The sequence below is a fragment of the Peromyscus californicus genome, unplaced genomic scaffold, assembly GCF_007827085.1.
Source record: "Peromyscus californicus insignis strain IS unplaced genomic scaffold, ASM782708v3 Scaffold_7__1_contigs__length_154581171, whole genome shotgun sequence".
NCBI classification, from domain to species: Eukaryota; Metazoa; Chordata; class Mammalia; order Rodentia; family Cricetidae; genus Peromyscus; species Peromyscus californicus.
In genome coordinates, this window is record NW_026294595.1 from 94,012,552 (window position 1) to 94,037,646 (window position 25,095).

General features: G+C 43.4%; 1 protein-coding gene across 1 annotated transcript in view; it reads left to right on the forward strand.

Moving 5' to 3' along the window:
* Positions 1-25,095, forward strand: part of Rtf1 (RTF1 homolog, Paf1/RNA polymerase II complex component) — a 63,910-nt gene that overhangs the window by 31,033 nt on the left and 7,782 nt on the right. The window contains exons 4-11 of the mRNA XM_052723745.1: positions 1,347-1,551; positions 6,105-6,219; positions 7,080-7,191; positions 17,436-17,571; positions 18,285-18,462; positions 22,459-22,541; positions 24,500-24,587; positions 24,676-24,783. Coding sequence (XP_052579705.1) covers positions 1,347-1,551; positions 6,105-6,219; positions 7,080-7,191; positions 17,436-17,571; positions 18,285-18,462; positions 22,459-22,541; positions 24,500-24,587; positions 24,676-24,783 — 1,025 coding nt within the window. The remainder of the gene's footprint in view (positions 1-1,346; positions 1,552-6,104; positions 6,220-7,079; positions 7,192-17,435; positions 17,572-18,284; positions 18,463-22,458; positions 22,542-24,499; positions 24,588-24,675; positions 24,784-25,095) is intronic.

Consider the following 25,095-nt stretch of genomic DNA (forward strand, 5'->3'; position numbering starts at 1 on the left):
TGTTTGTGCATCCAGGGCTTAAATCCAGGAAATGATGCCACTCACTTTTAGAGTTGGTTTTCCCACTTAATTAACCCAGTCAGGATATCCCCTCGTAGGCATGCATGCCTGAGGCTTGTCTTCTGTGTGACTCTAGATCTAGTCAAGTGGGCAATCTTCACAGTCACAGAATAGGCTTCACAGAGTAAATGTTTTCATCATACCTCACAGAAATCTGTTAAACAATATAGCAGGCTTTAATTCTGGAAAACTGTAATGGCATTGAAAGACAGAGACTGGGGCTGGAGAAATGGCTCAGAGGTTAAGAGCCCTGGCTGCTCTTCCAGAGGACCCAGGTTCAATTCCCAGCAACCACATGGCAGCTCACAGCTGTCTGTAACTCCAGTTCCAGGGCATCTGACACCCTCACACCAATGCACATAAAATAAAGTTAAATATTAAAAAAAAAAAAAGACAGAGACTGAACCAAGCTTGGTGATGTAGTCTCAGGTGCTCTGGAGGCTGAAGCAGTACAATCACATGAACTCAGGATTTGGGGGCCAGCCTGGACAACACAGTGAGCCTCCAGCTCAAAACAAAATTAATTGGGCTTGCTAGATGGCTCAGTGGGTCAAGATGCTTGCCATCAAACCCAGGACTGAGTTTGACCCCTGGGACCCCAGATGGTAGGAGATCACTGACTGCAAAGATTGTCCTCGTGAGCTCTGACATATGCACACACATACACACACTAAATAAGTAAATGTAACAAAAAATTAGTTAATTAAAGATTAAGAAATATAAAGGCTAATACTCATTAAAGGATACTGGAGAGATGTGTAAAGTTTCGTAGGCAGTGTTAACAAGTGAATCTTAAATAGAGTATGGAAGTCAAACTAGTCTTTCTGTTTGTTTAGTTTTTCAAGTCCTGGAACTAGCTCTGTAGCCCAGGCTGGCCTCTGCCTTCTGGGTGCTGGGATTAAAGTTCTGCATCACCATGCAGAACTAGTCTACAGGTTGTTTTTATAGGTCTGTAATTTTTTCAAAGTAACAAAGTTGAGTTGAAAGATGGGTATGGTAGGTGGCACAGGCCTATAAATCCAGAACTCAGGAGGCTGAAGCAGGAGTTTGAAGACGTCTTGTGCTACAGAGCAAAACCCTGTCTCAAAAAGAAAAAAAAATGTGGTGGTTTATTTTTCCAGCCTAAATTTCTCTAATCTGTTTACATTTACAAAGGTGGATCAAGGAGACACCCTAAGTGAGTGGAAATGGCTGTGTGCCATTTCATCTGGGAGAGCCAGGGGTGGCCAGTGTCATACTGGGGTGTGACATAATGTAGTGTGATCTTATGTTGGTCTTTGTTGCAGGTGAAGTGTCAGATTCTGACAGCAACAGTTCCTCTTCGAGTTCAGATTCAGACTCCTCGTCAGAAGATGAAGAGTTCCACGATGGCTATGGAGAGGATCTTATGGGAGATGAGGAAGACAGGGCCCGGCTAGAGCAGATGACGGAGAAGGAGAGGGAGCAGGAGCTCTTCAACCGCATAGAGAAGAGGGAGGTGTTGAAAAGAAGGTAGGCTGTCTCCACCCTGTGTGCTCAGTGTGTCTTGCACAGTGTGGTGTGAGGCTGTAACCACATAATTATTCTATGTTTCTCATTACAATTGTTGATAGGTCACATGAGATACCAAACACTTCATCTCCCAGGAGGCTTTGTGAAAGATAGTTTAGCCAAACTATAATAATGAAGATTTTGAGGGCTGGCAAGATGGCTCAGTGGGTAAAAGCAGTTGCTGCCAAGCCTAATGGCCTGAGTTTGATCCCCAGACGCCATGTGATGGAAGGAGAGAACTGACTCCCAAAAGTTGTTCTCTGACCTCCACAGTTTGTCAAGGCATGTGTACATTCTCCCCACCACAAAATAAATAAAAATAAAAATTAAAAATTTTTAAAGATTTTTAACATACTTGAGTCAGGCTAGGCTATGATGTTTGGTAGGGTGGTGTAGTAAATGCATTTTCAGCTTTGAGTGTTTCAGCTCCTGTGGGTTGAGATACAGTCCCTTACTAGACTGAAGAGAATCTGTTCATAGGAGTGGACAGTTGGAAATCTGAGTGCTAGTATAATGTAAACCAAGTAGTGTACTTAGGGTCACATTTATTGTTCCTCAGTGCCATCAGCTTCACTGGTGTGTGTTAGTCAGTAGGCTTTTCACTAGTCTGTGGTTCTGGTGATGGAACCCAGGGCCTCGGCATGCTAAAAAGATTTCTGCTACTGAGCTGTGCCCTGCTTTTTCATTTTTATTTTAAGACAAGTTTTTGCTGGGTATAATGGCACATTAATTCCAGCACTTAGGAAGTAGAGGCAGGCGGATCTCTGAGTTTGAGGCAGCGTGGTCCCTATAGTGAGTTCCAGAACAGCCAGAGCTACATAGTAAGACCATGTCTCAAACAAACAAGCAAACAAAACACACAAAATAAATAAAATTAATTAATTTTTAAAACTTATTTATTTATGGTTTTTCAAGACAAGGTTTCACTTTGTATCCCTGGCTGCCCTGGAACTCAGTTTATAAACCAGACTGGCCTCTGCCTACTGAGTGCTGGGATTAAAGGCATGTGCCACCACCACCCAGTGGTGGTGTAGTTAATTTTTTTTAAATAAAAAATAAAGTAAGTATATTATTTAATTTCTATCAGACAAAAATTATTGAGAAAGTCAGAATCTTGTCTTGGTTTTTGTATTTTTTGTGTGTATGTATTTGTTGTGTGTATAACATGTATGTAGGTACTCATGTCTGTGTGTGCAAATGAAGGTCAGAAGAGGGTGTCAGGTGTCTTCTTGTATTCTGCCCATTCATTTAAGTCAGGATCTATCCTTGAACCTGGGACTCTAGTTTGCTTGGCTAATCTCGAAGCCAGCAAGCTCCAGTGATGATCTTGTCTCCTCCCCCTTAGAGCTGGACTTACAGGCATGTGTAGGCTGCCTGGTTTGTTATGTGGATGCGGGGATCAGAACTCGATACCTCGTGGTTGTGCAGCAGGTCTTTTAATCACTGAGCCATCTCTCCAGCTCTTGAATTTAGATGTCAGTTTATTAGCAAAAGTAATGTGGGCCAACTGTGGTAGCACAGGCCTGTAATCCCAGCACCTCGGAAGCCAAGGCTACTGGAGTATTGCTGTAGGCTTAAGGCAGGCTGGGGCTCCAGAATGAAACTGTGCTAAATAAAACAAAAGGCTGAAATGTTGGGCTGGTGATTGGCTCAGTGTAAATTGCTTGCATGGTTTTCCCAAGGCCCAGGCTCAGTCACCAGCACTGCTGTGCAAGCTGACCTGTTTACTCAGGCTGCTTCAGGTTTCTGGGGGTTTGCCATATTTTAAGTGGCAAAAGTTCTTTCTCATCTACCAAAAAGGTCAAAGTAAACTTGGCTTTTGTTTTGGGAAACAAGAGTGCCCAGAATTAGCTTCCTTTCCTGTCTGCCTAGTATCTTGAGAAGAAAATTGAATGGGGCTGGAGAATGGCTCAGAGGTAAAGAACACTGGCTGTTCTTCCAGAGGTCCTGAGTTCAATTCCCAGCACCCATATGGTGGCTCACAACCATCTGTAATGAGATCTGGTGCCCTCTTCTGGCCTGCAGGGATACGTGCAGACAGAACACTATACATAATAAATAAATAAATCTTTAAAAAAAAAAATTAAAGCACCTTGGCAATTAGTTCCATTGCCTCAGGGAGCCTGTTTGTCCCTCTGGAGAGCATATTAAGTATGATGAGTTATCCTAGACGAGAATGTTTGGCTTACCGTCAGCAGAAAGTGGTGGGCATTCGTTAAATGTGAATGCCTCCAAGGTAACCTGTATTACAAAAACCAGGACCTGGAATACTGCACAGGAGTTGTGGGTGAGGAAGGGGGACTTCTTTTTTTTTTTTGGGGGGGGGTTTTTTGAGACAGGGTTTCTCTGTGTAGCTTTGCGCCTTTCCTAGGACTCACTTGGTAGCCCAGGCTGGCCTTGAACTCACAGAGATCCGCCTGGCTCTGCCTCCCGAGTGCTGGGATTAAAGGCGTGCGCCACCACCGCCCGGCTGGATAGGGGACTTCTAAAGTTTGGATTCTGAATTGTGGAGAGCATAAGAGTTTGACAGAAAATTCCAATATCACAAATTTTAAGGGTAATTTGTCACAAACTTCATATATTAGTTTTATCTTTTTGTTTTTATTGATTTATTTTTGAAACAGGGTTTTGAAACACTGTTTATCTCTGGATAGCCTAGAACCTGCTGTGTAGACCAGGCTGGCTTCTAACTCACAGAGATCCACCTGCCTCTGCCTCCTGAGTGCTGTGACTAAAAGCACGTGTCACCGCACACAGTGAGTTTTACCTTTTTAGGGGAAGAGAGGAGCTGGGGATCAACCCGGGGCGCTTTTTCATGCTGGGGAAGTATGTTATCACTGAGCCCGTTGTTTAAATCTTTTCCTCTTTAAGGAGCACTTGACATTCAGTGACAGTTTTTAGCAACTAGAAGGATGTTGGAAGGTGATGACATAACTATTCGGAAACACAGTGTTCTGTAGCTTGTGCATTTAGTTCTGGAGCAACACAGCATAGCCACTCGGAAACACAGTGTTCTGTAGCTTATAGGTTTAGTTCTGGAGCAACACAGCATAGCCACTTGGAAAATTCTCTTCATCTTTTTTTTTTTTAAGCTTTAATTTTGTGTTTTGGTTTAGGTTGTGGTGTGTTTGTTTGTTTGTTTGTTTGTTTTGGTGTTTAGTGACAGGGTTTCAGGGTTTCTCTGTGTAACTATTCTCTGTATCCTGGAACTCACTCTGTAGAACATGGTGACCTTGAACTCCCAGGGATCCCCTTGCCTCTGCCTCCTGAGTGCTGGGACTAAAGGCTTGCGCCACCACCGCCCAGCCTTTTTTTCATTGTTTTTTAAATTTTACTTTGTGGATGGGTGTTTTGCTTCCATGTATGTCTGTGCACAGTGTGTGCCTGGTGCCTGCAGAGGCTAGAAGAGGGCCCCAGAGCACCTGGAACTGGGAGCCACAGGGTGAGTTCTGAGAAGCTATCCCAGGCCCTCCAGGAGCTCAGCCTGTGCTGCTAAGCATTGAGGAGCCATCTGTCCATCCTCTGGAGACAGACGCCTGCTACGTTGTCCTGGTGCCCTGAGCTCAAATTGTCCCTCCACCTCAGTACCCACCCCTTGGTGGGACACATGTGTGCTTGTGCTCAGCTTCACTTAGCATGGTTTTAACTTAATCCATGTAACATCTGTTAGCACTTCAGTCCTTGTTAGAGCTGAGTAGCATTCCATTATAAGTGTACACCATGGTTTGTGAATTTATTCAATTGCCGTTAAAGTTGTTCCTGCCTTTTTCAGTTATGATTAGTGCTGTTATAAAAGTTGATATTTAAATATTTGAGTGCCTCTTTTCAGTTAATTTGGGTGTATTCTGCTGCATTTTTGTTGATACACAATTATTTTCTTTATTGAAACCGAATTTCATGTATCCCAAGCTGGCCTCAAACTCACTATATAGCTGAGGATAACCTTGAATTCTGATCTGAGTATTTTTCCTTAAGGCCATTCTAACTTTATGCTTTTGAAGACTTTGTTTGTTTGTTTGTTTTAAAATATTTTTATTTTATAATTAATTTAATTTTACATATCAGCCACGGATTCTCCCGTCCTCCCTCCTCCCACCCCCCTTGTTTGTTCTTTAAAGTTTATTTTTATACGTATGAGTGTTTTGCCTGTCTGCGTACCACAGGCATGGTGCCCACGGAAGCCAGAAGAGGGCATCAGACTCCCTGGAGCCACAGACAATTGTGAGCTGCCGTGTGGGTACTGGTAATAGAGCCTGGTCCCCTGGATGAGTAGACAGTGCTCCAAATCATTGGGCCCTCTCTCTAGCTGCTCAAGCAACAGTTTTAATGTACTTACGGTACATTGGAGTTTCTTTCAGGAAGCCAAAAAATGATTTTTCTGTGGGTGTCTGAGACTCGCATGTTCCAAAAGTGTTCTACTCCTTTCCTTACTTACTTCCCGTCTCCTAGCCAAGTAGAAACCAGCCTTCACATATATTTTATTACTTTTTAAAAACTAAATATCTTTTAACCAGGTTTGAAATTAAGAAAAAACTAAAAACAGCTAAAAAGAAAGAAAAGAAAGAAAAAAAGAAAAAGCAGGAAGAAGAACAAGAGAAGAAAAAGCTGACTCAGATTCAAGAATCTCAGGTAAGAGGTCATCCACAAATGGACTGAGACTGTGGTGAGCCTTAGGCAGGAGACAGCACTGGTAGCCTAGGTTGGTTGTGCAGATTATTTCAGCAGCCTCACCCTGGTCTCATTAGTCTCTGAACACCATTTCACTGTTGCCTACACCATAAACTCCTTCGGACTTGTTCACTCAAGTCTGGCTAAATAGGAGCCCACTAGAGTGTGAGCATCCCCAAAGGGTAAGTTGATAAACTTCCTTTCCCAAATAACCAGCTTGATTATGTTCACTGAGACATGTGTCACCCCTCTGCATTTGAAATAACATATCAAGAGATATGAGATCATAACATAGACTGTCTTCCAGGAAGAGTTCACTCTGATAATTCATTATTTTTTTTTTCTTTTTTGAGACAGTCTCACTGCATAGCCTTGGCTGTCCTGGAACTTGATACATAGACGAGGCTGAACTCCTGAGTGCTGGGATTTATAGGAGTTCACCACCACACCCAGCATGATCATTTTTAAATTTGCTATCTATTAGGCAGGTAAAAAGAGGGCTAGATTTACTTGTACACCTCTTTGTCCACAGAATCCCCTCGCTTAGACAGTTTTTTGTTTTGTTTTGTTATTTTCAAGACAGAGTCTTACAATGTAGCCCTGGTTGACCTGGAACTCACTCTGTAGACCAGACTGGCCTTGAACTTAGAGATCCACCTGCCTCTATCTCCTGAGTTCTGGGACTAAAGTCATATGCCACTATGCTCAGATAGGTTTTTAAGTTTGTACAGTTAGTAATTCACAGGGTTGCAAGTGTTGGTTGTTGACATAGAGAATCTCAGCGACACTGAGTAAAAAGCCACCCACACATACCTCTGCAGGTAACTTCCCACAATAAAGAGCGTCGTTCCAAACGGGATGAGAAACTAGACAAGAAATCTCAAGCCATGGAGGAGCTAAAAGCAGAAAGAGAAAAACGGAAGAACAGAACAGGTAAGTGGAGAAATGAACATTGACTTCTTTTCCTTTTTTTAGCTCTATATTTTATGGAAGCTTCCAGACATAATGGCAGTAGTATAACAATCATCTCTGTTCCCATTATCCAGTCTCTACTTATTTCATAGTCTTTCTTGTTAATCTATATTTCCTCGTGAAGTGAATGCCAACATCACCGTATTTTAACTGTAAATAATTCAACGTCTCTTATAGACAAGCAGCCCGGGTGTTGTTGTGGGTGCTAGAGATAGAAGTCAGGGCTTTGTGCATGTTAGCCAGGCCCTCTCTACTAAGCCACCTCCAGGGCTCATGTTTGTTTTGTTTTGTTTATCTGAAAACATTGTCTCATAGCCCATGCTGGCCTCAAACTCACCATGTAGCTAAGGATAACCTTGAACTTCTGATCCTCCTACCTCTACCTTGAGTGCTGGGATTACAGGCTTGTACCATTAGGCTCAGTCTCATATATCTCATTTTGAACCTAACTTTTTTTTTTTAAAGATTTATTTATATATTTTATGTACATGGATGCTCTGTCTTCATGCACACCAGAAGAGGGCATCAGATCCCATTGCAGATGGTTGTGAGCCACCATGTGGTTGCTGAGAATTGAACTCAGGACCTCTGGAAGAGCAGCTAGTTCTCTTAACCGCTGAGCCATCTCTCTAGCCCCTGTTTTTTGTTTTTGAGATAAGGTTTCACTGTGTAGCCCTGGCTGGCCTGGAACTCTCTGTGTAGACCAGGCTGCCCTTAGCAAAGATCTGCCTGCCTGTGCTTTCCACATTTGCCACTGTGCCCTGTTAAACTTCTTCTTTTTTAAAAATTTAAATGTAATTTTTAAAATTTATTTCAAAATTAGATGTCTGTTTTGCCTGCATGGATATTTATTTGTACCACATGTGTGCAATACTGTGGGAAGCCATAACGGCATCAGCTACCCTGAAACTGGAGGTACAGACAGTTGCAAGCTACTCTGTGGATGCTGGTAACTGAACCCAGGTCCCCTTCGAGAGCAGCAAGTGTTCTTAACTGCTGAGCCATCTCTCCAGCCTCTACACATTAAGTTCTATACCATAAACACATGCATGCACATGCAGACATGCACATGGAGTAGCAGGGCTGGATAGATGCCTCAGTGGTTAAGAGTGCATCCTGTACAATCATGAAGAACTATAGTTTGGATCCCAGCACCCACTTAACAAGCTGAGCATCTTACAAATGCCTAAAACTCCAGTTGTGAGGAATCTAATGCCCTCTTGGCCTCTGCACACAAGCAGTAGCATGCACCCACTCACATACATGTACATAGACACACATGCACATAAATAAATCTTTCCCAGGGGGGATTGGTTTTGGTTTTTTGAGACAGGGTTTCTTTGTGTAGCCCTGGCTGTCCTGAAACTCACTCTGTAGACCAGGCTGGCCTCAAACTCAGAGATCCTCCTACCTCTGCCTATGGAATGCTAGGATTAAAGGTGCGTGCCACCACTGCCTGGCTATAAATCTTTTTTAAAAAGCATTGAATCCCTCATGATGCAATGTATCCTCAGTGTTTGGCTCCCTCTTCAGCAGAGATCCCCTGAGACTTGTAGAAGAGAGTATGATATAGATGCCCCATTTAAGACTGGGCATTCAGCAGTTTTATTCTCTAATCATATACCAGTTGTGGGCATTATTTTTAATATCTCTGTGAACTTATCCATGTTTTGTTTTAATCTGGTACAGCTGTTATTCTTCATATTCAATTAGTCAACCAGTTATGGACCCTTGACAAGACCCTAGTACTCCTTTCTCCAAACCCTTCTTTCCCTTCCCTTTCCCTTTGTTGGTAAAATTCCTTCCCAGGAAGAGACTAAGCAACATCTACTCCTCCCTTCAAGGTCCCAAGGAGGCATGATCCCACCAGAGTGTTCACTCTGGAGAATCAGTGAGTTTATTGGGCTTCCTTACAGACATGGTTGTATTAGTTAGGTTTCTCTAGAAGTAACAGAACTTACAGAATGATTTTCTCTTTCTCTCTCTCTCTCTCTCTCTCTCTCTCTCTCTCTCTCTCTCTCTTTTTCTCTCTAATATATATATTATATAAATAATATGTTACATATAATATATTATATAGATATAGGGGATTTATTAGAATGACTTGCAGGCTGTGGTCTAACTAATAATGGCTGGATCAGCAATGACTGCCTATGTATGGAAGGTTCAAGAATCCAGTAATTGTTCAGTCCACGAGGCTGAATGTCTCAGCTGGTCTTCAATATACACCGGAATCCAAAAGAAGTAGGCTCTAATGCCAGTGGAGGAATGGACTTGCTAACAGGGGTGGGAGGAAGTAGGCAAAAAGAGAGAGCTTCCCTCTTCCATGACCTTTTATATAGGCTCCAGCAGAAGGTATGGCCCACATTGGAGGCAGGTCTTCCCACCTCACAGATCCAGATTAGAAGTGGATCTTCTCACTTCAAATGATCCAATTAAGAAAAAAAAAAAAAAAAAAATCTCTCACAGGTGTGCCCAGCCATTTTTCTGTTTTAACTTCAGATGTAGTCAAGTTAACAACCAAAAATAGCCATCGTAATGGGTGAGGTATTTCTTACAGAGATGTGAGAGTTCCTTCCTCCAAAAGCCATATGGAGCAGAGATGAGGGCTCCCCTGAATAGATGGAGCAGCCCCACTCTTCTGGTCCCCCACCCCATACTCTAACCCCCAACCTCCTGCAGCCTCATGCAATTATAACAAAGTTACATACAACAGGTGGTAGGGATCTGCTGGGATATTCTGGAGAGGGTCTTGTGACCCTCTCTCTCCACCCCTCCCTGAGGGGGTGTAAATAGTCAACAAGCCCAGCTAGGGTAATCCTTTCACAAGGGGGCTCAGCTGAACTCCCCAAGATGGCTTTTGCTTGGCTCCAAGGATAATCCTGCACAACACCCTTTTCTTTCTCTTTTCCTGCCCAAGCCACGATTGGACTAGGACTTTGTACGTCTTAGGCAAGTGTTCTGTCATTGACCACAACCTACACCTTTAGTCATTTAGGAGAGGTAGGATGCTGGGAATGGAACCTAGGTTTCAAAAACGCCCATCTGATACTAAGCCACATCCTTAGAGTGCCCTAACCCCTCCCGTCTGTATACTTTCTTCCTTTTTAGATTTGGAATTAGCCATTTCTCTCTCTTTCTCTCTTTCTCTGGTTTTTTTAAGACAGGGTTTCTTAGTGTAACCTTGGCTGTCCTAGAACTTGCTCAGTAGACCAGGTTGGCCTTGAACTCACAGAGATCCGCCTGGCTCTGCCTCCCGAGTGCTGGGATTAAAGGCGTGCGCCACCACCGCCCGGTGTTAGCCATTTCTCTTAACAGCCTTTTTTGCTGAGAAAGTTAGAGAGACTATAGTCTGGACAGAAGAATATTCATTCTACTGATTATTTCTTCCAATTTTGTTCCTTTTCAGTGTACAGAGCTAGGATTTTGGTTCATTTGTTTGTTTGTTATTTAAAGATCACATCAAGAAGCTAGGCATAGGGCTGGAGAGATGGCGTAGCAGTTAAGAGCACAGGCTGCTCTTCCAGGGTGTTCAGTTCACAACACCCACGTGAATTGCATACAACCATTGTAACACCACTTCCAGGGAATCTGGTGCCCTCTTCTGGCAAGGCATGCACATGGTACATTGATATACATGTAGACAAAACAGCTATGCATGTTAAATAAAATAATAATTTTTTAAAAATCAAAGAAATGATTTGGGTGTGATAGTGTACTTGGAAGGGAGAGGCAGACAGATCTCTTTGAATTCGAGGCCAGCCTGGTGTACAGAATGAGTTCCAAGATAGTCAGGTAGTCAGGGGTACACATAGAAACCCTTTCATGAAAAAAAAAGAAAGAGAGAGAGAGAGAGAGAGAGAGAGAGAGAGAGAGAATCCAAGAAGCTAGGTATGGTGGCAACATACCTGTCTTTCTAACAACTTGAGAAGCTGGTGTAGGATAATGGCTTGAGCCCAGGAATTTGGAGTTTGAAACTAGGTTGGGTAACATAGCAAGACCCTTATCTCAAAATAAGGGGGAAAAAAAAAAAGAAAGAAAAAATGAAAATTTCTATGTATCTCATCATACTTTTGTTTGTTTGTTTGTTTGTTTTTGTTTTTTGAGACTGAGTTTCTTTGTGTAGCTCTGTCTGTCCTGGAACTCTATTTGTAGATCAGGTTGGCCTTAAACTCACAGAGATCCGCCTGCCTCTGCCTTCCAAGAGCTGGGAGTTTTTCTTTTTACTTTTTCTTTCTTTTTTTCTTTTTTTTCTTTTTAAGGCAGGGTCTCTCTTTGTAGTTATAGCTGTCCTGAAACTCACTATGTAGGCAGGCTGGCCTCAGACTCACAGAGGTCAGCCTGCCTCTGTCTCACAAATGCTGAGATTAAAGACATATACCACCATACCCAGCTGATATCTCTTTCTTTTGTTTGTATGAGTTTTTGATGTCATATCCAAGAAATCTTTGCCAGATCTAGTTTGGTTCATCAGTGATTTCTTCAAAGAGTTTTATAATTTTTAGTTCTTACGTTTAAGTCTTTAATCCATCTTCAGTTAATTTTAATATATGGCATAAAGGGGCCAATTAATATATTTTCTTTTTTATATTGTTATTGAGTTTTCCCAACACCCATTGTTGAAGACACATTTGCCCATTTATGGTATTGTTACCCTTTAAAACAAAAACAAAAACAAAAAAAGTTGATCAAGGAATGGAGAGCTGGCTCAGCACTTAGGAGCACTGGCCATTCTTCTAGAGGACTTCTTTTTGATTCCTAGGACCTATATAGTGGTTCATAACCACCTGTAACTCTGGTTTTAGGGGATCTTATACCTTCTTCTGACCTGAGGACTGCTGCATGCATGTGATATACCTCCATATACTCAGGCACACACACACACATACACTATACATACTACATTCTCTCTCTCTCTCTCTCTCTCTCTCACACACACACACACACACACACACACACACACTCACTCACTCACTCACTCACTCACTCCTCTAACAGATGGAAGCCAGAGGTTGACATCAGGTGTCCTCCTTAGTTGCTCTCTAGTTTGTTATCAAGATGGGTCTCTCGATTAACCTAGAGCTTGATACTTTGGCTCTTCAGACGAACGGGGATCTGCCTGTCTCTGTCTCCCCTATGCTGGGATTATAGGCATGTTTTGTATGTAGGGTCTGGGACCGGAGTTTGTAGGCAGAGTTTTCCTGTGCCATGGCCACTCCCAAATAACTACTCAGAAACTTAATATTAATTGTTTATGCTCAGCCAATAGCTCAGGCTTATTACTAGCTAGCTCTTACTTTTTTTTTTTTTTTTTTTCTTTTCGAGACAGGGTTTCTCTGTGTAGTTTTGGTGGCTGTCCTAGAACTCAACTCTGTAGACCAGGCTGGCCTCAAACTCACAGAGATCCACCTGGCTCTGCCTCCCAAGTGCTGGCATTAAAGGCATGTGCCACTACTGCCTGGCAACTCTTACAATTTAAGTGAACCCATATTTCTTATTTATGCCTAGCCATATGGCTCGGTACTTTTGTCAGTATGCCATGTCCATCTGGTTTCTCTTTGTCTCTGCTGGTAACTCCAGACTCTGCCATTCTTTGTCCCAGCATTCTCAATTTGGTTTTCCTGCCTAACCTTATCTTGTTCAGCTATTGGCCAGTCAGCTTCTTCATTAAACCAATCTGAGTGACAAACCTTCACAGTGTACAAAGTATTATTCCACAGCATGAACTTGGGTCTTTGTGACATTTGGTAAGTACTTTACCAGAAGAGCTATTACCACAACTCTCTCCTGTTGATTTGAGGTAAAGTTTCCTAACCCAGACCACCCTAAAAGTGCTGGGTTTATGAGCTTACATCATTATCAGATTCAATTTTTTTTTTAAGTTACTCATTACAGTTTCTCCCTGTGTGGTTATTCATCAAGTAAACATTTTGCTTCATTTTGCTTTTGATGTTTAGAAATAACCTTTAAATTATTACTTTGTTTTTTGACTATATAAAATATAAAGTCCATGGTTCCAAATTCAGATCTTCTAATAAACATCAGTAGATAAAGAAGAAAAAACAAACACATACTCGGTTTATTTATTTCTTTATTTTATATTTATGGGTATTTTTTTCTGCATGCATATCTGCACCTGGTGCATGCCTGATGCCCACGGAGGTCAGAAGTGGGCATTAGATCCCCTGGATCTAGAGCTCGAGGTGGATGTGATCTGCTGTGTGGGAACTGAACCAGAGTCCTGTGCAGAACAACCAGTTCTCTTAACCACTGACCATCTCTCCAGTCCCCAAACTTAGTTTCTTATGTGTTTATTGAACAACAATCAACAGCAAACTTCTGTGATCTCTAGTATGAGAGTTTCTTCCACTGCAAACTAGCAACTGATTCTATACCAGATAACAACTGAGTGTCTGTAACTGAGTTTAGGCGCTGAGCGGACACGGTCAGGTTGAGAGCTCAGTCCTCCCATGGATGTCCAGGTTCTATTATCTGTGCTGCTGAGCTATGGACCTCATCCTGCTTCCCTTTGAATTCAGTTAATTTGCTACAGTGTTGCACAGGATTCAGGCATACTTAGGTTTATTGGTTTGTTTGTGTTTTTGTTTGAGACAAGGTCTTATAAAGCTTAGTCTGGCCTAGAATTTTATGCAGTCGTAGTTGACTTTGAATTTGTAATCCTTGTGTCTCTACCTCCCAGGTGCTAGGATTATAGGTATGTACCATCAGGCCTAGTTAGATTATCCGTTTATTATAAAGGCTATTACAAAGGATTCAGCTGAAGCGATTCATAGGGTGGAACATTTTCAAGGAAAATTCCCCTTTCTTTCTGGACAGGCCACTCTCCAGGAACTTTCACTGGTTCAGCTACCCAGCTTTCCATATCCTATACTATGGAAGGTTTTTGTTTTTTGTTTTTGAGGCTTCGTTGCATAGGAAAGTTGAGTAAATCATTGGCCATTGGTTCTGCTTAACCTTCAGCCCCTTCCCCCTTAGAGACTCAGTCTCAGCTTCTCTAATACTGCCTTGGTCTTTCCAGGGAGCACACCCTGTCCTGAAGCTACCTATGGGCTTGCAGCCACCAGTCAACTCATTAGCATACTAAAAGACACTATCACTTTGAAGATGCGATGGATTTTAGGAGTTGTGTGCCAGGAAAGGGAATGAAGATGTATTTCGTAATGTCACACAAGGTATATTAAAGGAAGTTCAGCTTCCACATCCTTCTACTTGATGCCTTGCCCCCTCCCATAGTGAGCATCACTTAAACGTTTCATATGTATGTAAATATACCAAGGGGATGGGGTCCCACTCAGTTGGTAGGAGCTTTGCTAGCAATGCACAAAGCCCTGAGTTTGATCTCCAGTAAGTACTAACCAGGCATGATGGCACACCTCTAATCCTAGCATTTGGCTGGGGTAGTTGAAGCAGTAGAATTAGAAGTCTGAGATTATCATTGGCCACATGGCAAGTTCAAAGCCACTCTAAAATATATCAGACCCCTGTTTCTCTGTGTATTTCCTTTCTTTCTTCTTTTTTGTAAACATAAAGACAGACTCACATGCAGTCTTCCATGAACCATCAGTAGGTAGCATACTATACACACATACATACATACATACATACATACATACATACATACATATACATACATACATACATACAATACACACATACATACTATACATACATACGTACTATACATACATACGTACTATACATACATACTATGCATACACACTATACATACATACATACAATACATACACACACATACATACATACAATACACACATACATACTATACATACATACGTACTATACATACATACATACTATACATACATACATACAATACATACACACACATACATACATACATACAATACACACATACATACTATACATACGTACTATAGATACATACGTACTATACATACTATACATACATACTATACATACATACATACTATACATACATACAATACATACACACACATACATACAATACATACACACATACATACATACATACATACATACATACATACATACATACCTGTTTTCTTTCCTTCCTTTCTTCCTTGTAGCTGTGTTACTTTTGTATTCTGGAGGGTTTTCCTGGTTTGGGGAAATTTTTTGTTGTGGTTTAGGTTTTTTTAATTACTAGAGAAAGAACCCGCCTACATGTATGTATATTAGAACTTTTTTAATTGTTATTTATTTTATGTTTGTATATGTGGGGGCACATATATGCCATATATGTGGAATTCAGAAGACATCTTTTGAGAGTTGGCTCACTCCTTCCACCTGTGAATTCTGGGGATCAAACTCAGGTTGTCAGGCGTGGTGGCAAGTACCTTTTGAGCTACTTCCTCAGCCTGAATGCTTTTGTTTTGAGACAAGGTCTTACTAAATTGCCCACACTGGCCTTGAACTCAGCTTTCTAAGTAGCTGAGGGTATAGACAAGTACTAACCACTACACCAGGCTCTACTTCCTTTCTTTGTATAGCTGCTAGAAGACTACCATCTTTTGTGAGTTAATTCTCTTGCCAGCCAGGGGGAGTAACAGCATTCACAAGACACTCTCCATCACCAAGAGGAAAAACTTCCTTAGAATAAAGCAACACTCCTTTGTGTTTGCATGCTGTTCAGGACCACCTTCATGCTGAGCAGTTAAGTAGTTGAAACAGTACATGAACCAGAGGCCTGCAGTGTTTGCCAACTGGCCCTTGAAAACTCACTTTGTCACTCAGAAAGTAGGAGTGTCTCTTCCTTTTTTAATTATATGTGTGTGTGTCTGTGTGTGTATGGTGGGGTGTCTGAGGATGCCAGAATAGGGCACCAGATCGTCTGGAACTAGAATTAGAGGTGGTTGTGAACCACCTCATATGGGTGCTGGAACTGAATCAGGTCTTCTGGGAGAGCAGTAGGAATTCTTAATCATGAGCCATCTCTAACCCATCTCTCCTTTTTGTATGTTTTTTGACTCATTTTTCACAGCTTTAACGAAATGGAGGTGTTACGAGTGATTGAGTGGTACTCCATTTGTGGACATTGAGTTTGCTTTCATTCTTCTGCTTTTACATAGTACTGCAAATTCAAAATAAAGTTCTCCTTAAACTCTAGAAAGGTAATGATAATGGCCCAGTATGGTGATGAAAGCTAGTGATCCCACACTGAAGCAGGAGATTTTTTTTTTTTTTTTCCTGAGAGGGTTTCTCTGTGCAACCCTGGCTGTCCTGGAACTCTCTTTGTAGACCAGGCTGGCCTCAAACTCACAGAGATCCACCTGCCTCTGTCTCTCGAGTGCTGGGATTAAAGGTGGTGCACCACCACCGCCTGACCAGGAGAATTTTGAGTTCAGAGATAGCCTAGACAGCATAGTGAAATTTTATCAAGAGTCAAACAGTGCTGGTGGCATGGGTTAAGAGTGCTTGGTGCTCTTCTGTCAGCCATGAGTTCAGTTCCCAGCACATGTGTCAGGAGATTCTCAAGTACTGTAACTCCGGCTCTAGGGGATCTGACACCTTCTGTCCTCCTTGAGCATCTGTACATAATGGGTTAAAGAGAGAGAGAAAAACCCACAAGAGGTAATTAAGAGTTCTCTTCATTCTTTGCTGTCTAACTTCAAGCATCTTGAGTACAGTGAAAGACAAGGGAACCAGTAAGATGGCTCATCAGCTCAAAGGCATTTGCCCCAAGACTGACAACCTGAGTTCAGTTCCTAGACCCCACATGATGGAGGGAGAGACCTGACTCCTGCATGTTGTCTGTCCTCTGACCTCCTCAGACATACATACATAAATGAAGTAATTGAAACCTTTTCGGAAAGATCGGGGCCTGAATGTATAGCTCACTGGTAGAACATTTGCCTAGCATGGAAGAGTCCCTGGGTTCAATCTCCAGTATGTAGGGAGGGTTGGGGAAGTCAGTGTGATTGCTAACCATTTCTACCACCTTATAACAACCTCCTGGCTTTTTTTTTTTTTTTTTTTTTGTCTGTCTGTAGGACCTGATCTTGGTGCCTGAATGTTTAAATGTGGTTTACCTCAGTATGGCTCAGGTTATCACAGACCAGTCTAGAAGGGTAGATTGTCTGCTCAGATCTTTTTCTGTGTTCCAGTTCTTTTCAAAGGTGAAAGATGAGTCGATTTTTTGTTTGTGGAGAGAACATAAGTGATTGTTTCCTCTTTTGTTCTAGCTGAGCTCCTTGCCAAAAAACAGCCATTGAAAACCAGTGAGGTCTACTCTGATGATGAGGAGGAGGAAGATGATGACAAGTCCAGTGAGAAATCAGACCGCTCATCCCGAACATCGTCATCTGACGAAGAAGAAGAGTAAGCTGTGTCTATTTTCATTCAGCAGGATAGGTGGGGGTCAAAGAGTTTATTTCGTATTAAAGGTTCTATCATTAAGGGAAGCCAAGGCAAGAGCTTGAAGCAGAAGCCAAGAGAAAAATGCTGCTTATGCCTGGCTCAGTCTGGCTCTTGCCCAGCCAGCTTTCTCATATAACCCAGGACCACCTGCCCAGAGATGGCACTGCCCACAGTAGCCTGGGCCCTCCCCCAGCACTCAGCAGCAAGCAAATGCCCCGTAGACATGGCCACAGGCCGTTCTGATTAAGACCATCCCCAGTTTTGTATTCCCCTTCCCAGGTGTGTCAAGTAGGCGACTAAGACTGGCTGTCCCAGGAGGGTTCTCGGAGGAGAAGCTTGGTGTAGGTGTGGGGTTGCAGCTCTGTCGTGATTGGGTATCCTGAATTCTGCATTCATTTCCCTGCCTCTGGCTCCTGGCTGTATCCCCCTGGTCCTTTTCCCTGGGCCTGGCAGATAGGAACTGACTGCATGTCACCTCACACTGGCCTTCAGCTTCATTCCTGGAATGGAGCACCAATCTGGGCAGTGCACACTACTTTAGATTAGAGTATAGTTCTTGTCTGGTCCTTTATTTCGCCTACTAAGTTGATCGAATGCTGTAAGTATTGAGAAATTGATGTCTGTCTTTCTGGTGGTTTTACAGTGAATACTAACTATTCTTTGTTTCTTCACAGGAAAGAAGAAATCCCTCCAAAATCACAGCCAGTCTCCTTACCTGAGGAATTGAATCGAGTTCGGTTATCAAGGCATAAGCTGGAACGCTGGTGTCACATGCCCTTCTTTGCTAAAACTGTCACAGGCTGTTTTGTGCGGATTGGCATTGGAAACCACAATAGCAAGCCAGTATACCGGGTTGGTATTCTTCCCTTGGACAATTCTGCATATTTTAAATTTAATGATTGTCTCCTGGGAGTGGGAGCCGCAGAACAAATCTGTTATTCCTCTGCCACCATTTGACTGTTTAGTCAGCTTCCCTTATAACTAGAAAAGTAGCCCACGCCTGTAATTCCAGCACTTGGGAGACTGGTTTGAGGATTGCTGTGAGTTGGAAGCCACCCTGGGCTACAGAGTGAGACCCTGTCTCAAGAATAGAAGAGGCCAAGTATGGTAGCACAGACCTATAATCCTAGCATTTGAGAGACAGAGGCAGAAGAATTGCCACAAGCCAGTAGAGTATAGAGAGGAAATTCTAGGCCCACCAGTGTTACTAAGACCCCGAGGGAGGCTGAGCAGTAGTGTACGGCTTTAATCCCAGCACTTGGGAGGCAGAGGCAGGCAGATCTCTGAGTTCAAGGCCCCCCTGGTCTACAGAGTGAGTTCCAGGGCAGTGAGGACTACACAGAGAAACCCTGACTTGAAAACAAAACAAAAAAAAGAAAACTAAGAACAAGCCAACAGAAGCTCCCAGTGGTTTCTACCACCTCCCAATATTGTCAACCCAAAGACTAAGTCTTCAGCACATGAGCCTTTGGGGGACCCTTAGGAGCCAGACTAGCAGAAGAGGAACTGATTGTAGGAGAGTGGCTCATACAGCAGTGAGAATCATTCACAACTAACTGAAAGGTTCTCGGGAGCCCAGAGAAACAGTGTGCTTGAATGAGAATTATTTTCTCCTCCCTTTCACCATGAGAGGGGTAAAGGACTTCCATGACGAGTTGTTCAGACTTATATAATGTATAGAAGTTTTGTTCATTTGAGAAGTAAGTGAATGAAATTTTTGTCTCTATGAAAAGTTGCCATGTTACATCCCAAGTCACCTCTAGACTTAGGGAAGAGAAAAAAGGTGACTCCAATCCTCCTAGTTCTCATGTGTTCCAGCACTGTTGCTGTGGTTTGGATGCTAGAACTGAGCTGTTTTCTTTTTCTTATTTATTTTTTAGACTAGGTTTTACTGTAGCCCAACACTGACCTTACAGTCCCATCCCCCTCCCTGGACTCCTGACACCCCCCACCCTCCCACCCCCACCTCCACCCCACTCCCCGCCAAGACAGGGTTTCTCTGTATGGCCCTGCCTGTTCTAGAACTCGCTCTGTAGACCAGGCTGACCTCTAACTCAAGAAATCTGCCTGCCTCTGCCTCCCAAGTGCTGGGACTAAAGGTGCGCATCACCATCGCCCAGCGAACTGCCCCCTACCCCTTGGAGACAAGGGTCTCACCTGTAGATTGTTGAATTGAAAGCATGCACCACCATGCCTGGCTTGATGAACTCTTGATTCTCTGGCCTCAGCTTCCCAAGTTATAGCCATGCTTGTCCCATTGATTGTTGTGTTTGGTTTTTCTTGTTTTCAGTTGTCATTTAATGTACAGCTCTTTGCTTGTCTAAGTACTAGTAACCATGAAACTCACTTCCACGCTCTTCTCATTTGAACTGTAGAAATTGCTCAGTAAGCCGGACATGGTAGCACATGGCTGTCATACTCACACTCAGAGACTGAGGGAGAAGAACAAACTGAGGAAGTTCGAGGTCAGCTTGGGCTCCACAGTGAGGTCAAAGGCAGCCTAAACTACATTTAAGACTGTGTATCAATTAAAAAACCAAAAAAAAATTTGATCTGAAGAACCAGTTCTCAGACTGGGGAGATGGTTCATTGAGTAAAGTGCTTGTGCATAGGCAGGAGGACTTGAGTTCAGGTCCCCAGCAGCCACACAAAAGCTCGTCTTGGCCACACACATTACCTCTGCTGAGAGTCACACAGGCAGATCCAGGAGCTCACTGCTAGTCCAGCTGGAGCGTCTGAATTCTTCCGATTCAGTGAGAGACGTCATCTCAGAAAGTAAGGTAGAAAATGGCAGAGGACACCTGACCTTCTGGTCTCCACATGAGCACAAACACGCAGGCAGGCATACCCACTCACATGCACATACATAAATTTTAAAATCTTAAAAATAATTACTTCACCAGGCTGGTGGCGCACGCCTTTAATCCCAGCACTTGGGAGACAGAGGCAGGTAGATAGATCTCTGTGAGTTCGAGGCCAGCCTGGTCTAGAGAGCAAGTTCCAGGGCAGCCAGAGCTGTTACACAGAGAATCCCTGTCCCAAAACAACAACAACCAAAAAAAAACTATTTCACTTATTATTACTGTGTGTAAGGTGTATGTTGGAAAGGTACACATGTGTGGTGTGCATGTAGAATTCAGAGGACCATGTTGGAGTTGGCTTTCTCCTTTCACGTTCATGTGCATTCCAGGGAGGTTGTCAGGCTTGAGTCATCAAGTAGCAAGTCCCTTTACCCACTGAGCCATCTTGCCAGTCCTGCTCTATCTGTCTACCTACCTACCTACCATCTATCTACCTATCTATCATCTATCTATCTATCTATCTATCTATCTATCTATCTATCTATCTATCTATCTATCTCTGTTGTAAGTGCCATGTGCATATATGGAGTCTGAGAGACTTTAGGAAGCCAGTTCTTTCTTTTCACCTTATTTTGAGGTACTATCTCTTGTTTCTGCCATCCTGTGTACTCTAGAAGACTAGCTAGCTCATGAGCTAGATGATTCTTCTGTCGCTGTTCTCATCTCCCCATGGAAGTTCTGGGATTCCATATTTGCACCACCATATCTGGCTTGTTTTGAGGGATGGGATGAGGTGAGACAAGGTGTCTCTGTGTAGTCCTGGCTGTCCTGGAACCTGCTCTGTAGACCAGGCTGGTCTCAAACTCAGAGACCCACCTGCCTCTGCCTCCAAGTGCTGGGATTAGAGGTGTGCACCCCCAGCCCAGCTCACATCTGGCTATATATATAGGTTCTAGATATTGAACTTGGGTTGTCAGGCTTTGCCTTCCTATCCCTCTCCCTGGCCCAAACCCTCACCCCCCCCCCCCTCTTTTTTTTTTTTGAGACAGAGTTTCTCTGTGTAGCCCTGGCTGTCCTGGAACTTGATCCATAGATCAAGCTGGCCTCGAACTCAGAGATCTGCCTGCCTTTGCCTCCCTAGTCCTGGGATTAAAGGTATGTGCCACTACTGCCCAGCCCAAACTTTTCTTAAAACACACACACACACACACACACACACACACACACACACACACACACACACACACACACACAATGTAGTTGAGTGCTAGAGGCCTGGACTGGGTGCTTGGGAAACAGCCAGGAGGCTCAGTTGAGCCTGAGTTCAAGAACAGCCTGGCCAACATAGTGAAACCCTGTCTCATTTAAAACAAAAAACAGGGAGGGGCTTTGGGGAGTGGCTCAGTGAGTGAGAGCATTGATCACCAGGCCTAACCACCTGAATTCAACCCCCGGAACCCACATGGTGGGAAGAGAGAACCCACTCTGTGGGTTGTCATCTGAGCTCCACATATGTCTTGGCAAGAACATTCATCTTGTTCTCATCTCCAGAATGGGGGGTGAGATGGTTTAGTTCACAAAGACACTTGTCACCAAACCTGACGCTGCGGTTGATCCCTGGACCAGCACAGGAGGAGAGAACTGATTCTCACAAGTCATCTTCTGGCCTTCTGTGACCCGGCACATACATGCCTGCACGTGTGCACACACACAGAATAAATGAGTAGAGTAAATTTTGGTTTTGTTTTTAGGGATGGGATGCTGGGAGTGTCAGTCACTTACGTAGCATGTTTACCACTCAACAATGAAAGAAGAGAAAGAGCTGACCTCTGACGTTCTGTAATGGGCCTCCAGACTAATTTGCCTTTTCTCCTGCCTTGCTTACCCTGAGGATAAGGCTCAGCAGCCTTAGCCATCTGAATTCTAAGCATGAGACAGGCCCCTGTGGGCTCCTCTTTCACAGTTCTTCTGTGTTTGGATAGAGACAAAAGAATGGTGTGGAAAGTTCTGGAAGAGGCTTTTTACTGGTGTCTGTTTTTTCTCTTAGGTGGCTGAGATCACAGGTGTTGTGGAAACTGCCAAAGTTTACCAGCTGGGTGGTACCAGAACAAACAAAGGGCTGCAGCTACGGTAAGAGGCACTTCCTGAGGCAGGCATGAAGACAGACCCCTGTAATCCCAGTACTCCAGTGACAGAATCAGGAGGATCGCTGCAAGGTCAAGGGCAGCTTGGCGTATGTGGTGAACTCCAGGCCACCTGGAGTTAGTTACCTAATGAAATACATCCTTCCTCACATTCTTCCCGTCTTTTCTGAGACAAGGTCTTGCTGTATAACCCAAGCTGGATAATGCTGCCTCAGCCTTCCAAGGGTTGGGGTAACTGTGTCACCACGCCCTGGTTTAAGAGTTCCTTCTGTGGCAGCATTAGCTGCCTTTGCAGACAGACTGCTTCTTGGCCTGCCATTGCCTCCAGTATGATGTTTGTAACATTGAGCGTTAAGTATGGTCCCCATAATGCACAGAGGAAAGCTTGGGTCTGTGTTTCCTAGAAGGTAGCAAGGATGCAATATGTTGGGGTGTACAGAAGAACAGTAACTGGGTCCATGAGACCCCCCGCTGCCAGAGCCAGAGACGTTTTCTGTGCGGACAGTCAGGAAACTTGCTTCCTTCTGGTCCTGGCTCTCAACTAGCCTCACTTTTGCCAAGTAAGGTCAGCTTTCTAGACTTACTTTCCTCGTCAGTGAAATGGCAATGTCATTGACTTGGCACACATTTACTGAATTTCTACTCTGTGCGTGGCGCTATTCTTGACATTAGGAAAAAGGTGATGTCAAATACATAAATCCCTGCCCCTTCCCTCATGAACCCTAAGAATTCTAAAGACCCCCGTATCAGAAGGTGTAACAGGAGTTTGCCAGGATCATGTAGCAGATAGCAAGTAACAGATATGGCTGTCCCCTTGCCCATTTCTTGTCACCACATTCTTTCCACTCCCCTCCCAAATCCTCATCCACATCCTCCCTGGTTTGTTTTAAAAGAGTTTAGGGGCAGGCAAGATGGCTCAGAGGATAAAGGTACTTGCCACCAAGATGATGACCTGAGTTCAGTCAGTCCCTGGAACCCATGTGGGAGGAGGGAACTGACTCTTGCAAATTGTTCTCTGTGACGCTTGCAGTTGTAAGCACATGCACGTACACATGCGCACGCACACATGCACATGGACACAAATTTAATAGTTTTGTTTTAATAAGAGCTGTTTGTGGCCGGGCGGTGGTGGCGCACGCCTTTAATCCCAGCACTCGGGAGGCAGAGCCAGGCGGATCTCTGTGAGTTCGAGGCCAGCCTGGGCTACCAAGTGAGTGCCAGGAACGGCGCAAAGCTACACAGAGAAACCCTGTCTCGAAAAACCAAAAAAAAAAAAAAGAGCTGTTTGAGGGATTGCTGCTTTTAAAGAGCTTGGGTTTAGTTTCCAGCACCCACATGGTGGCTCATGACCACCTATAACTATTTCTGGCCTGCCCAGGCACAGACATAGATACTTGTGGACAGATACACATATACATTTAAAAAAATTTTTTTTTACATTTAAAAAAGTTTGTTTTTTTGTTTTTTTTTTTTAAGAAGAAGAAATCAAAAAGAGCTGGTTGGGCTAGTGTCCAGAGAAATCTCTAAGAGTATGGCATGGCATTGAGTCCCCAAACTTTGCCAAGCAATGGTCAGTAGAAACACTGCTCTTCAGTTCATCCCAGGAACTGTGCAGAGTACATACTGATGCTTCCTGATGGACTCTGAGGGTTTATGATGAACAGACTTCTGAAGCACTTGCCAGGCCTCCTTGGTTTCTACTGTTAGTTTTTTAAACTAAGTCCTGGCTACCTGTTGAAACGACCCCTGGTAGATTCATTTTGTGCCTGGGCTTAGTAGGTCTAGTTGGTGCTTTTGTGGTAGTTTTTATGTCTCCTTGGCAATTCAGAGGGTAGCCAGGATTGAGGCCCACAGACACAGGTAGTATACACAGTCTGATAGGGTTGCTTAGCTGATTACAGTCAATGTGTACATTCTTTGAGATGCTGTCTCTCTTTCTTGTAGGCATGGCAATGACCAACGAGTGTTCCGCCTGGAGTTTGTGTCAAACCAAGAATTCACGGAAAGTGAATTCATGAAGTGGAAGGAAGCAGTAAGTAACTAGACTGCTGGCAGCTGTTTGTGAACGTGTTCTTTCCTAAAGCCCTCACTGACAGCTTTCTTATCACATTTTGGTACAGATGTTTTCTGCTGGCATGCAGTTGCCCACTCTAGATGAAATCAATAAAAAGGAATTATCTATTAAAGACGCTCTCAATTATAAATTCAATGATCAGGACATTGAGGAGGTAAGAAACCTGAATCCCAGGGCCTCGGTTGTTTAAGACCAGATTGGAGATCTATCTTGTCTTGACATTTTCTGTGATATGTGAAATTAATTAAAGGGTTGCTTATTATTGCTACCTCATAATTTATACTTCATCAAACCTTCCCTATACATTCTCATCTACAATGAGACTACATAGACTCAAGTCATTAGGATGTGTATTCCCCTAGGCTTGGTTCTTCTAGAACTTCCTTTCTCCAAAATATTTTGGTCAAATTCTTGGATCTCTGTTCTCTTGGACAGTTTCTAGCCTTACAATACCAGGCCTTTGTTC